The 14,979-nt window shown below is 50.4% G+C and overlaps 1 protein-coding gene across 12 annotated transcripts in view; it reads right to left on the bottom strand.

The window, feature by feature from the left end:
• The window catches only part of UBAP2L (ubiquitin associated protein 2 like), a 1,950,223-nt gene that overhangs the window by 753,838 nt on the left and 1,181,406 nt on the right, over window positions 1-14,979 (bottom strand). For all 12 annotated transcript variants that reach the window (XR_011304365.1, XR_011304368.1, XM_069651771.1 and 9 more), the window contains one exon: window positions 5,756-5,837. Coding sequence is in view for 10 of the 12 variants with exons in the window: in XM_069651771.1 (XP_069507872.1) it covers window positions 5,756-5,837 (82 nt within the window). In the remaining 2 variants the exon portion in view is untranslated. The remainder of the gene's footprint in view (window positions 1-5,755; window positions 5,838-14,979) is intronic.

Genomic DNA, 14,979 nt, shown 5'->3' with positions numbered 1-14,979 from the left:
GAGGCCTCAAGGGTTCTCCCACCAATAGATTGCTGCGTATGTTGCACCAGCCGAGTTTGCGGATTACCAGGCTGGTAACTAAAAGCTGATCCATGAATTCTCCCAGGTGCTGAGAACACGGGTCCGTCAGGAGCCATTGGAGGGATCGCTTATGCAGCGTGGGCTCTGGCACTGGAAAAATGCGGGAGGCCATGAGACCCAATAGGCAGAGGAAGGAAGCTGCTGGAAGAGTGGCGTGGTTCTGAAACAACTGTACCATCTGGGCTATGTTGCCGACTCCCTCCTCTGAAGGAAAAGCCTTCCCCTACCCAGCTGTCTAGGACTGCTACGATGCACTGGAGCTGCTGGACTGGTGCCAGATGGGACTTCAAGTTGAGGGAGAAGCCCAGCCTGTGCAATGGTAGGCAGGTGTCTTCCAGATGAGACAAGACTTGCCCCGCCAACTTCCCTCGTATCAGCTGGTCGTCCAAGTACGGAAATAAATGGACCCCGGATCTCCTTGGTCAGTCGAGGGCAGGCTGGGTTTGCACTTCTCCTTGGTTATCTCTGGGGCCACCTTGAGTCTGCCCGGATGGTCTGATTTCTTCTTGGATGAAGATCCCGAGAGTTGGCTGGTGACCTAAGTTGCTGTAGACGTCAGATGGGGCGTGCTGCCTAGGAGTCCGCCGCAACGGCGCTCCCGGTGGCAGTGGACTTGCAGTGCTTAGCCTTTTGTTGGACCCCCGTGGGGGTGGACACCCTCAAAAGGAGTTAAACCTGCTCAGCTTTCCCGGATCCGGGTGAGGCATGCTCCTAGGACCCACCCAGTGCAGAGGCCTTGGTCTGCAGCCACTTCGTCAGCCGCTTACGCCGATCCTTCAACATGCGTGTTGACAATTCATGGCAAAATGCACAATCATCCACCTTGTGCGTCGGGTACAGGCAGTAAAGGCACTGGGAATGTTTGTCATCCATTTCCGTAATTTGGAGCAAAGCTTGAAAGAAACTCAACTAAATCTGCCCTTGAGGGGCGCTGATGAATCCAAAAAACAGGTCTCTGTTAAATCGGAAGGGTGATCGATGGAGCACAAGGCTTGAATGACCGAAAAAGCGAAAAACGCAATAAAAGCTTGAGAGTTAAGCATGAGGACTCCCAACACTTGAACGTGCAGTAAAAATATGAAGATGGCTGCCAGAGGAGGGGCATAGGTAGAGAGCAGTCATTGGCTGGTGGCAGTATGACCCAGAGCGCCTGACGACTGGGAATATTTATGAGCATGTGAATCCATGGCAGATCCCATGCTGGAAAACGTCAATTTCACTTTACTCTTCTTGGAAACAGTAGTTTATCCAAGAGCAGGCTCTCGTCAGCCTTGCTGCCAAAAAGATGTTAACTGTTAAAGGGCATGTTGAGAAGTTGGGCCTGCACATCAGGTGCAAACCCCCAACTTGCACAACCACGCAAACCTGCACATTACAGTGCTCGCTGCCATGGACCGGTTGACTCAATCTACCATGTCTAGACCCGAGCGAACGGACTCACACATGGCATCCTTGCCATCCTGCACGATAGCAAGAAACCATCCCATTCCTCTCCTTCGGGAATATGTTCAGCCGCTAAGGAAAAAGAGTTCCACATAGAGTGTCTGAAACTTGACAAGGCACATATAGAGTTGGCTGCCTGAAGAGCCATACCCCCTGCAGAAAACACCTTCGCCCAGCCGTCAAAACGTTTGTCGTCCCCATCAGAAGGGATGGTAGGGTACGACGCCTGCTTTGCGGGGGCCGTAGCCGCCTGCACCACCAAACTCTCCGGAGTAGGGTGCGTGGTCAAGTAGCAGGGGTCGCCACTGGCTGGGCGAGATTTCTTCGGCAAGGACTTGCTCACTGGAGAAGTCCAAGCCGCAGCCACCCTTCTCTGCAAGGCCATATGGAATGGCAGCACCGGGCCAGTAGGTGGACCTTGGTCGAGGATATCAGTCAGGTCATCCTGCTGAAAATCCCCAGGGGTGGCAGACCACCCCAGGTATTCCATGATCCTCGACATCAGGCGCCGATATGAGGACTCAGCATGCGTGCCAGGCTCAGGCCTACCAAACTCCACCTCCGGAGAGGTGTCTAGACCACTGGCGTCGTGCAACGACTGACGCAGGTCCTCAAGTTGGCTATGACCAGAAAGGAGGTCATCAGGAACCTCACCTTCCTCAGAAACCTCATCCATCTAAGAAATATAATCCAGAGGCCAGAAGGAGGGTACAGAAAAAGGAACAAAGACATGTTTAGCCTTGGCCAGAGCCTTTCTGGGGGGGTTCCATTGTGCCTCTGGGAAACTCCGACAAAGCCGCCTCGGAAGACGTCGATGGAATCGGCATAGAGCGCGGCGCCGACACAGGCCTCGAGGGCGGAGCCCCGAGCGTGTCTCTAGACAGCCTGTGTGCCGACGACTTCCTTGGAGGCGGAGCCTCTAGAGATCCCGTCGACCTCGGCGCCGCAGGCGTCGATGTCTTCTTGGAAGACATCACAGGTTCTCATGGTCTCGAGGGCGTCGAGGACCGGGACCTGGAATGGGCATGTCTAGAGCGACCATCCTTGTCAGACCGGGACCTCGAAGTCGCGATGACCGCTCGAGCCCGAAGGCGTACGAGCAGCGTCTCTAGAACGGTCACAGCTGGCGTCTTTCGACGGCACTGATGGATCAGAGCCCTGCGATTGGAAAAATCGCCAACATCTCCTTTCGGAAGGAATCCCATTCCTCAGGAGTGGGATGCTTGTTGGGACAAGCAAACCGCCGACGGGCGGAGTCCTCGGACGAGGACAGGGAAGGCGACCTGTGACAGCACTTCCTGGAGTGCCTCGAAGAGGCAGAGGATTGGCAGGACCGACTCCCAGACCGAGAACCCCAAGACTCGCAACGACTATGCGGAGAGTCACCCCTCGAATCATCCATCGAAAGACCAATGGAACGCGACTTCCGGGGCTTGGCCACCTTACTGACCAACAGCTTCTTACGCTTCCGCAAGGCCTTCGATGTGAGCGATTGGCAGTCGACAGTCATCCGTATTGTGGTCCTCCCCGAGGCAAGCATCGTGCATGGCTGTCAGCGACATCTTGGACCCGCCCCCCCCGACACGTCTTAAAACCGGTGCAGTGCCGCAGGGTTGTCTTTCAGACTTCCCACTGACTCCAGTTTCTGGGATGACTACTGTAGCCCAGAAACATGTAAAGTTGCCATTAACTTTACTTAGTCTCTTGAAACCACAGACCCAGTATACCCCATATTTCATGGAGTATTGGAAATGGTTCAATCTTAGCCCTTTTTGTCTGTTCCTCTTGCAGCACTGTTTCGCTTCCTTCACATCAAGACTTGGCAGGTGACAGTGGTAACTACCCTAACTTTTTTACTGCGGTTATCTTATATAACCATGTTATTGTTTCAGGCTATTATATTAGCCTCGAACATAACCCCGCTTGACCATATTGATTTTAATCTTGTTCTGGCTGGGTTTAGTCGCCATTTCTTTTTGGTAAAGTCTTTCTCGTGTTCATCTCTACGTGCCGTAACCAGGTTTGGTTCCTTTGTTCACCGTCTTTTCGCAGGCTTCTGCACAGAAGCCCTCTTTTAGGCGCCTGAAAGTCTGGGTAGGCAGGATGTTAGGGACGGGTCTTCGGACCCCTGCCATGGGTTCCCATTAAACACAAGTCACACTCCTGTTTGATTGGCTGGGCGACTGTCCTTGCCAGGACAGCTACCCTGCTGTGTGATTGACAGCTAGGCTGTGTGAATGGGGGAAACCTGCATAAAAAACGGTCTGGAAGAGCAGAGTCGCCACTGGAACAAAAGAACCGACAAGGAGCTGATGGAAGAGGACCCCTACCACGACTGAACCGCCCGGTGAAGCCCTGCTGCGGGTCCGAATCTTCAACTCCAATGACACAAGAGGATCCTCCAGGAATCCTCTTCCCTTGAGCTGGTGGGACCAACCAGTTCGCCCAAACTTCAAGCCAGGACCCCTCCTCGAATTCGCTGTACAGAGCTACAGTGGGCCCGATAGCCAGGTAGGTTGGACCCTGCTTGGGTTTTAAGGAGCACACCTTTTATTTGTTGCTTTGCTCTGCTGATGGTTTCTTCCCTGGGTAGTGCAGGACCCTTCCGTCTTCCTACTTGTCAGTCCGACAGTCGCTTCAGGAACCGTGAGCCTGCAGGAACTACCAGGAACGTCCGCCTCAGCTACAGCATCATCTCCGTTTTAAGGTACTGTGCAAATCCGGATGCTCATTCCGTTCAACCGCGGTGAAAGTGTTTGCAATCTTTCTCCAATTCGAGGGCTTGCCCTTCTCTTCGAACTAAATTTTCTATCAACCAACCTCGTCCAGAATCCGTGCCACGAACTTTACTGCGAACTCCCCTGAACTGTGCGATCTTGAGCAAAGGACTTTTGACCCATTGACTTTAACCCTAAGCCTTTTCTGCCCGATTCCATCTCTGTAGTTCCTCTTGTTCAATTGCCCTGAGTTACCTGTTGGTTTGATATTTCTATTAACTTTGTGTTTCCCTCCCTTTTATATTGCTGGAGTGCCATTTTGCTCCCACTTCATTTTGTGAGCTTAACTTGTCTGGAATTTAAGGGAAGTGGTGTGGTGTATTAAGAATGATTTTTAAACTGCTAATAATAATATTATACAACTGAAGAGTAAAATAAATGTATATTCTTTTACTTGAAAACCTTGAGTCAGTGTTTGCCTGAATCATAGTAATTTCTGTCCTTTGTTAACTATTTGATACTGCACACTTACTCTTGAGATATGTCTGGCTGCTCAGTCACTGCTACCACATTTTCTTTGTGGCACAGGCTTGTACCAAAGGTGAATTGTGCTGCCCCTTGTATTCTTAATTTTGTTTAGTGTTTCCAAAGGGTACTGCATAGTATTCTGCCCAACAGAAGTCTAGCCATTATTCCACCATGCCATCACACTAAACCCCAGTCTCACACGTTGTTGCAAAACCAAAGATTTTAAAAAGTGGTTGTAGCGTATTGAGTGAGGATATGGTTCCATGTGTTAATATCCCCGCAAAAATATCACCATACAAAAATATCGCCATATTTCTGCTGCAATATTAAGACAGCCCCTGCATTATTTTTAAAGGAGCGGGAGACACTGCTGCTCCCAAAAACCCCCATAATTATCCTCCCCAAAAATATCACATATGGCCATTCCAGACGACCATTTATACGGAGATATTTTTGGTGGAGATAATATGTAGCGATAAAGAGGATACACCAAGAATTTCCCGAAAATATGAATTCAATCTTCATACATGAAGCACAGCATTATGGGAGCCACCAATTTCATCATGATAATAACCAACCAACCAACCAAAAAAGAACAAAAAAAATAAAAACAGAAAATTCTTGAAAAATTAGGCTGACGCGAGGATTTAGGTTTAAAGTATAATGTCAGAAACATATTTTACATACAGACACAAATCCTGAAGTAGGAACAGAAAAAAACTAACACAAGTGATTTGAAGTAGTTCTGGTGCACTAGAAATCGCAAGATTCAAATGTCAATCACCACAATATCAAAGGATAAATCCTCATGTTTTTGCAGCTTGAAAACCATATTAACTTGCCACACAGTCAACATTTGACTGACATCTGTTCACTTACATGACACACACCTCACACTAAACTTGCATGCTAAAAAAAAGCAAACCCCAGTCAGCATGTTTAATCCAACAAACTGTTAAGTATTTTATTTTTTTTATTATGCCTACCAGAATAGGGATTTTGCGTCAGTGATCCATCCCTTCCGGCCATCTGTGTGTTTGGCGTTGGAAACGGGATGCTGTAATAATCCTGAAACAAATATTTGGTGGATGAAAATCATGAGCGACTTAAAGTTAGCATTTATTAAAAAAAACACATAAAAGGAGATTAAGTAGGTTTTCAGTTGGATATCCAAAAAGGAGCCCTGCTCGGAGTTTGGGAGGCCACCCTATTATAGTGAACAGCGAAGATGGAACAAGTTACTTACCTGTAACTGTTGTTCTCCAGCATGGGTCTGGCATGGATTCACATGCTCGTGAATATTCCCTGTCGTAAGGCTGGGAATCCTCGGTAAAGAAAAAATCAGTTTCAGTTTCGTTTCTGAACTGTCTTTCTCCTAACAACCAATCACTGGTCTCTGGGTCATACTGCCCCCAGCCAATGACTGCCCTCTACCTAAGCCACCCCTCTGGCAGCCATCTTCAGATTTGGTAGCACGTAAAGTGGCAGTAGGACCAAGAGAAGAGACGCAGAGGGGTAGACGGGAGGGTTCGCATGTGAATCCATGCCAGACCCATGCCGGAGAACAACAGTTAAAGGTAAGTAACTTGTTCCTTCTCCAGCATGGGGTCTGGCATGGATTCACATGCTCATGAATAAAGAATACATAGCAGTAAACACATGCACAAACACGGTAGGTGGCAAGGCTCAACATTAAGCATTTCAACATCTCAACATTATGAAACTCTTACCCCCTCACCAGGCTCACCTTCAAGCAAACAGGTAGCGCAGCACTGCTTTGCCAACTGTGGACTCCTCCCTGGAATCCTGGTCGACGCAGTAGAATCTCGTGAAGGTGTGCGTCGACCTCCACGCAGCAGCCCTGCATATGTCCAGCAGGGGCACACCAGACAGGAACGCCGTAGATTTAGCGATCGCTCTGGTCAAATGGTTCTCAGACGGCCAGCAACTGTCTGTTTGCCAACTGTTGACAATGGGTGATGCAGCCGGAGAGCCACCTGGAAACGGAAGCCTTGGAAAGGGCCTTCCCTTGGTTCACAGGGCCAAAGTTCACAAACAGCTGTGATGTCTTGCAAAAACTCTTTTGCAGTCCACATAGAACTTCAGCGCTCTAGCCACATCCAGCGAGTGCAAAGTCTTCTCAACCGGCGACGAAGGAGACGGGACGAAAATGGGTAACATCAAGGGCTCGTTGAAAGTCCGACGGCAGCTTGGGCATGAAGGAGGGGTGGGTCTGCAGAACGACACTCGTCTTGTCGAATGTTAAGTATGGAGGCTTACAGGGGAGGGCCTGGATCCCTCACACTCGTCATGCAGAGGTGATGGCCACAAGAAACGCTGTCTTTCACAACAGGAATTTCAGGGGTGCTGAATGCATAAGCTCGAGCGGAGGACCCATGAGCCTAGTCAGAACCACATTGAGCTCCCGCGCTGGGGCTGGAGACTTCACCGGCATGAACAAGCTGAAATGTCCTTCCATGAACTCCTTGACCAGGCGGTGCGACCACAGCGACGACCGCCCCAGAGTTCTGGTGAATCGGGAGATCGCCGCCAGATTAATCTTGACGGAAGCGTGTGCCAGCCCCGCCTTGGCAAGCGACAGCAAGTACGGCAGCACCTGAGGAACCGTTATCCGTACAGGGTTTATCTTCTGTGCACGGCACCAGACGGAGAACCTCTTCCATTTATGCCTGTAGCATTTCAGCATAGATGATGCCCTGGCCTTAGCTAGCACTTCCTTACAGTCCGCTGGGATATCGTATCCTTCAAACTCTAGCGCTGCAGGAGCCAGGCCTGCAGGTTCAGAGCCCCTGGGTCGTGGTGCAGAATCGCGCCCTCTTTTCTGGCGAGAAGATCTGCATCCGCCGAAGCTTGACTGGAGAGGACGTTGACATGTCCAGAAGGTCCGGGTACCATATCTGCCATCGGCCACGCTGGTGCGACGAGGATCATCCTGCACCGGGACCGTCTGAGTTGACTGATAAATTGCAGAATCAACGGTAATGGTGGGAACGTATAGAGGAACAGGCCGTCCCAGGGATGAGGAACAGGCCGTCCCAGGGATGAGGAGAATACATACACCCATGCTTCCTGACAGGGGAAACCTGCTGGCGAACCTCCGGCAGTTGGTGTTAGTGGCCGTCGCAAATAGGTCGATCTGGGGAGTGACCATCATCAAAACAGTACGTCCATTTGATCCTGTCAAAGCTCCCACTAGTGGCAAGAGTGCAACTCCCTGCTGAGAGTCGGCAACAGTGTTCTTCACTCCTGCCAGATGAAAGGGTACCAGGAACATCCTCTGAGCGATGGCCCAGTGCCACAGATCCTGCACTTCCTTGGCAAGGGCTGGGGATCTGGTGCCCCCCTGCTTTCGGATGTCGAACATCATGGTGGTGTTGTCAGTGAAGACCCGCACCACCTTGCCCTTGAGGGACGGAAGGAATGATTGGAGGGCCCAAAACACTGATCGGAGCTCCAGGACGATGTGCAATGACTTCTCCTCCGGTCGCCAAAGGCCTCTAGGTGTAGATTTCCGGTGTGCGTGCCCAATCCCTCCAGGGAGGTGTCCGTCGTCACAGTCTCCTGATGTGCTGGGGTCTGGAAGTCCGTACCCACTGCTAGATTTTTAGGGAGAATTCTCATTCTATGGATAATTTCCCTCACCTAGTGAGTCCCCCCAGCAGCTTTTCTGGATTTCTGGAGTTTACTTTTTCCACTTGGTAAGAGTGTGAACCTTTTTCCCCACTCTTACATGTGTTTTGCCATGTGTATTTTTACTGTTTGTGTGATCATGGGCTCTGGAGGACACCACTCCATGAGCCCCACTTTCATGTGTGTTACACAGCACCTTCAGTGCAGTGACACAGGGTTGTCTTTGAGACTTCCCACTGACTCCATTTTTCTGGGGCTGACTGCTGTCCCCCAGAAAACAGGTAAAGTTGCCATTTACTTTACATAGTCATTTAAAACTACAGACCCAGTACACCCCATCTTACATGGAGTACTGTAAAGGGTCAACTCCTATCCCTTTTCGTCTGTGCCTCTGTGAGCTTTGTTTTGCTCTTTTAACATTTAGACTTGGCTGGTGGCAGTGGTATCTACCCTAACCTTTCTACCGCGATTATACTTTATGAATGTGGTACTGTTCCAGGCTATCATATTACCCTCGAACATAAACCCGCTTGACCAAATGCTTTTTCTTTTGGCCCCGGTCGGGTTTATTCACCATTTCTTTTTGTTAATGTCCTTCTTGTGTTTTACTTTGCGCGGCAAACCAGGTTGCCTTCTTTGTTCACCGTCTTTTGGCGGGCTTCCCTCAAGAAGCCCTCCTTTTGGCACCTGGGTGTCTAGGTGGGCTGAATGTGAGGGAGGGGTGTAGTCACCCCCTGCACAGGGTATCCTTGGAAACCCAAGTTGCACTTTGTCGTGATTGGCTAAAGTGGTTGTCTGGCCCGGACAACCCTCCTGCTGGGTGATTGACAGCCATGCTGTGTAAATGGGGGATTTTTGCATAAAAGTCAGGACTCTTGGGCTGGAAGTCCGAGTCACCACTGGAACTTCAAGGAACCAAAGAGAAGCGGAGAAGAAGACGGCTGCTGCAACTACTGAGTCCCGGTGGAGCCCTGCTGCAGTCCTGAGCTATCTACCCTTCAACGACAAGAGAAGATCCAGTCCGGAGTCTTCTTCCCTGGAGCCTGGTGCGATCAACCAGCTCATGTTCCACAGGCAAGAGGATCCTCTTCTTGGTTGAAATCGCTGCACACAACTGTAGTGGTCCAGAAGAGCCTCTCCCGTTTTTAAAGGAGCGCACTTTTTACTCACTGTTGCTTTTGCTGCTGCTGACTTCATCCCTGGGTAGTGCAGATCGCTCCAGACGAAGTCATCCTTGTCGTCACGACTGAAGCCACAGGAACCGTGAGTCTGCAGGAACTATCAGGAACAACTGCCGTAGCACCAGCTCTTCTTCACTTGAATAACAGACTGTGTCCGAACTCTAGGAACTGGGGTGAACCCCCGTCTTTTCACCATAGGCTTGTCCTCATCTTCCTTCCCTCTTATAACTTTTGCTTCCTCTTTTGACAAAATCCAAGTACTCCTGGCAATCTCGGATCGTGAACTGTACTAACCGCGAGATCCTCGACAACAGGAACCCCGGTCCACTTGACACTGGCGCAGGCCTATTGACTTTTATTCATTTGTAGGAAAGTGCCCTCTGATTCTATCTGCCTTGACAAAAGTATTGCCTATGATTTGTATCCCCAACTCTTGTGTTGATTCATTTGCTAAGTGTGTTTAATTCCGGTGACATTTCTTTCCGTGGGTACGCGTATCTTTAGAAAGACCGAACTGTCATCACTGTCAAAAAGTGATTGCATCTGTCCCCCGGGTAACGTCTTTGTTTCCCCAACACCGGTCTGTCAAAACCAATGGTACTTACCTTGAATTATGGTGCACAGAGTGAATTGGTTGTGTGTAGTGTATTTTTCATGTGATTTGAAACTAATAGAAGTGAAGTGTTTTACGAACAGATGGTCTAGAAATAAATGTACTTTTACCTTTCAACCAAAAACCTTGAGTCAGTGTTTGCTTGAGTCACAGTAATGGTAGTCCTTTGTGTAATCTCTACTACTGCTCATTTGCTCTTGAGAAGTCTGGCTGGTCTGCTACTGCTAACACTCTAACAGTGTAGTACAGGCTTGTACCAAAGGTGAACTTGTATTGCCACTTGTAGTCTTAACTGTGTGTAGTGGTCCCCAAGGGCACTTCACAGGATTCTGCTTAACATAGATAAGCGCGGACGCCCCACCACCGAATTGCTTGACAGAAAGTCTCATTGAGGGCGATCCAGGCGTCAAGGAACTATTGCAGTGGCCGCATCCGCAGCATGCACAGCCGAACAAGGTAGATGCATGACATGCCGAGCAGGGACTTGATGGACCTCATCCTGGCAATTTCCATGGTCAACAGCCGCTGTACCTTACCCAGGATGGCCTTTATCCTGTCCTCTGACAGCAAAGCCAGGCGCGACACTGTTGAGCCTGGAGCTCAGAAACGGAGCGTCCTGCGATGGCACCAAGCAGGACTTTGCATAGTTTATCGAGAACCCCAGTTCCGTGAGCAGACCGTCCTAGCTGTGTGCTCGACGGCGAGATCCCTTAACTTCGCTCGGATGAGCCAATCGTCCAGGTAGGGGTAGACGTGGACCCCCTACAGGGGCAGCCGCGCACCCACCGGGGCCAGGCACTTGGTGAACACTCTTGGCGCCGACTTTAGTCCAAAGGGAAGGGCCTTGAACTGGTAGTGTTGTCCTTGAACCACAAAGCGCAGATACTTGCGGTGGCCTTTGTGTATGGGGATGTGAAAACATTTTCTTAGCATGGCCCGCACCTCCAGCAGCAGCTGAGGGATATGATTTTCCTGACGAGCCACCTGTGGTACACAGGGCCACTTCTGTTCAAACTCTAGGGTTTGTTCATTGGCGAGAGCGTCCAGCACCCAACGGTTGGGTCGAGATGGTCTTCCACATGCCAACGCCCAAGCCGGCCTCCCACCAGGGTGCATGGGTGGGGGCCCGACTCCACGGCCGGTTCAGTCCTGTTTTGACTTCAAAGTGCCGCTTTCGGGGCGACAAAATCCACCTTCAAACTTGGCACGGCCCCCATAGGTCTCCTGGGCAGACAAGTGGGAGGGTTGACGGTAGGACGAAGCACCTCCTCCGAATCCTTTAAAAGAACCATGGGATTTCCCTCCATAACGTCGAAAGGACGGCCTTAGTTGCTGAAGTGTGCCCAAAGCAGGAGCGGTCTCAGGGTCCACACTGATGGCCTGAAGAGACTCGTCCATAGTCTTCCTGAACAAATTGTCCCGGTCGAAGGGCATGTCCAACACCCTTGACAGAACATCCTGGCGGAAATTAGTGGCCCTCGGGTGTTAGGGAGAATTCTCATTCAATGGCTAATTTCCCTTACCTAGTGAGTCGCTCAGCAGCTTTGCTGGATTTCTGGAGTTATTTTTACCACTTGGTAAGAGTGTGAGCTTTTCCCCCACTCTTACCATGTTTTGCCATGTTTATTTCATCTGTTTTTGTGATTGTGGACTGTGGAGTACACCACTTCATTAGCCCCTTTCTTTTGTGTGTTACACAGCACCTTCAGTGCAGTGACACCGGCTTGTCTGTCAGACTCCCCCACCGACTCCATTTCTGGGGCAGACTACTGTCCCCCAGAAAAGGGTAAAGTTGCCATTAACTTTAGTCATTTAACCACAGATCCAGTACACCCCATCTTACATGCAGTACTGGAAAGGGTTAATCCTTAGCCCTTTTTTATTTGTACCACCTAGAGCATTGTTTCGCTCTTAATATTTAGACTTGGCTGGTGGCAGTGGTATCTACCCTAACTTTTGTACCGCAATTATACTATATAAAACGTGGTATTGTTTTAGGCTATTATATTAGCCTCGAACTTAAACCCGATTGACGAAATACTTTTTCTTTTGGCTACGGTCGGGTTTATTCACCATTTCTTTTTGTTAAAGTTCTTCTTGTGTTTTACTTTGCACGGCAAACCAGGTTTGCCTTCTTTGTTCACTGTCTTTTGGCGGGCTTCTGCCAAGAAGCCCTCCTCTAGGCACCTGGGTGTCTAGGTGGGCTGAATGTGAGGGAGGGGTGTAGTCACCCCCTGCACATGGTATCCTAGGAAACCCAAGTCGCACTTTGCCATGATTAGCTGAGGTGGTTGTCCGGGCTGGACAACCCCACTGCTGCGTGATGGACAGCCAGGCTGTGTGAATGGGGGATTTTCGCATTAAAAGGCAGGTCTCTTGGGCTAGAAATCAGAGTCGCCACTGGAACAACAAGGAACCGAAGAGAAGTGGTGAAGAAGACGGCTGCTGCAACTACCCCGTCCCAGTGAAGCCCTGCTGCAGTCCTGAGTTATCTACCCTTCGACGACCAGAGAAGATCCAGTCCGGAGTCTTCTTCCCTCGAGCCTACTGGGGATAACCAGCTCACCTTCTACACCCAGAGGATTGTGTTCTCGGTCGAAATCGCTGCACACAGCTGTAGTGGTCCGGATAGCCACCTGAAGAGCCTCTCCTGTTTAAGGATCACACCTTTTATTCACCGTCGCTGCTGCCGGCTTCATCCTTGTGTGGTGCAGACCCCTCCAGTCGACCTTCGCCCCCAAGCTCCAGCAACCGAGGGTCTGCAGGAAACTACCAGGAACAACTGCCGTGGCACCAGCCTCTTCATTGAATAAGGTACTGTGTCCTGCTTGAGGAATTAGGGTGAACCCTGTTTCTTCATCTCCAAGGCTTTCCCTCGTCTTCACTCCTTATAACTTTTGCTTCCTCTGTTGACAATATCCAAGTACTCCTGGCTACTTTGAATCGTGAACTGTCCGACTGTCATCCTCGACAACAGGAACCGGTTCCACTTGGCACTCGCTCCGGCCTATTGACTCTTGAATTTCTGTCCATGAGTGTTCTCTGATTCTGTCTGCTTTGACAAAAGTATTGCCTATGATTTTTGCCCCCAAAACTCTGGGTATCTCAGGTGCTAAGTGTGTTTTGTCCCGGTAACATTTCTTGCCACGCATTTAGTAAGACCGAACTGTCATTACTGTCCAAAAGCTACTGCTACCACTTTCACATAGTAGTACAGGCTTGTACCAAAGGTAAAACTTTTATTGCTACCTGTAGTCTTAATTGTGTGTAGTGGTCCCTAAGGGCACTGCACAGGATTCTGCCTAACATCGGGCAGCCCCGCCGACGAAGGCAAACGCTGTTGCCCATTTGGCAGAATCCCGTGTCGGCAATGTACGTGGCCACTGTGATGGCGTGGTCCAAAGCCACCTCGCCTTTCTGTAGGATCTCCAATGCCTCCGCCCTCTTGTCATCGGGCAGGAAGTCCAAGAGGGGCGCCATCTTGAACCAAAGGGAGTGCAGAGGGAGGAAAAGGGTGGAACGGGGTGTGTGTGTGAACTTTCCTCCTCTTGGATGGTGGTTTCTCAGATGGTTCTGGCGCCGGGGGTGGGGCCGCTGGAGGAAATGGAATCCTTGTCCGGATCTCCGAGCACAGGGTATGCAGAGCTGTAAGAATGTCCGCTAAGATATCCCCAGGTGGTTGCTGAGGTGGTGGAGGCGACAGAGACCAGAGCGTTTGCGGCTTAGGTTCTTCCGCGTGGTCGCCGCCCTGATGCTCCTCGTCACCTTCGTTGTCACCCTCGTCGGGATCCCTCCCGTAGGGCCTGCTGTCGACACATCGTCCCTCCTGGAGGATCGGGAGGTTGGTGAGCTCCTACTCTGAGGAGATGTCCACGCCCTGAAGGGCCACTGTGCCCCCCCCCACCCTCCATATTCTCTGCGACCAAGGGAGACTGTTTCGGGGAAATGGGCATCACCTTCTCTGGCTTCTTTTCGATGGGCTAGAAGGGATACTCTCGCCTTTGGGACCGTACCCTGTGGATCCGCCACTGCAGCCTTTTCAAGGGACGCCACCACTCCTTCGATGGACGGTTGGGCCTTCGGCTGATGTACCTGGGCCTTCACGGTCTTGGCCGAGTCCGCAGCCTTCACCTTGGGGGGGGGGGGGGGGGGGGGGAGGGTGTCAGGGCCCCGCTCCCCCTTGGCCTTCTCTGCAGGGCCAGGCTCAGTCTTTTCCAAGAGTTTGCCCGGCTGGTCAGACTTCCTCTTAGAAGATCCTGAGCGTTGGGTCGTGGTCGAAGGCGCCGGAGACACTGTACTCGCAACAGCGCTCCCGGAGGCAGTGGACTTGCGGTGCTTAGATTTATGTTGGACCCGTTAGGCAGAATGATATGTAGTACCCTTAGGGACCACTACATACAATTAAGACTACAAGTGATAGTACAATTTCACCTTTGGTACAAGCCTGACCTACACAAAGTGGTAGCGATGGCTGAGCAGCCATTTGCTCAGATTTATCTCAAGAGCAAATGAGCAGTAATAGGGATTACACAAAGGACTACAATTACTGTGACTCAAGCAAACACTGACTCAAGGTTTCTGGTTAAAAAATATAAGTCAATTTATTTTTAAACTATCTGTTCACAAAACACTTCACTTCTATTATATAAAATCACACTCTAAATATACTACAAACAACGAATTCCTTTTGTTCAGGTCAATTCAAGGTAAGTACATTAGGATTTGACAGACCAGTGTTTCAAAACAAAGACGTTACCGTGGGTTA

The sequence above is a fragment of the Ambystoma mexicanum genome, chromosome 1p (assembly GCF_040938575.1).
Source record: "Ambystoma mexicanum isolate Mex_15411 chromosome 1p, UKY_AmexF1_1, whole genome shotgun sequence".
Lineage (NCBI taxonomy): Eukaryota > Metazoa > Chordata > Amphibia > Caudata > Ambystomatidae > Ambystoma > Ambystoma mexicanum.
The sequence above is the reverse complement of the archived record's forward strand: the minus strand, read 5'-3'. Positions and strand labels throughout refer to the sequence as shown.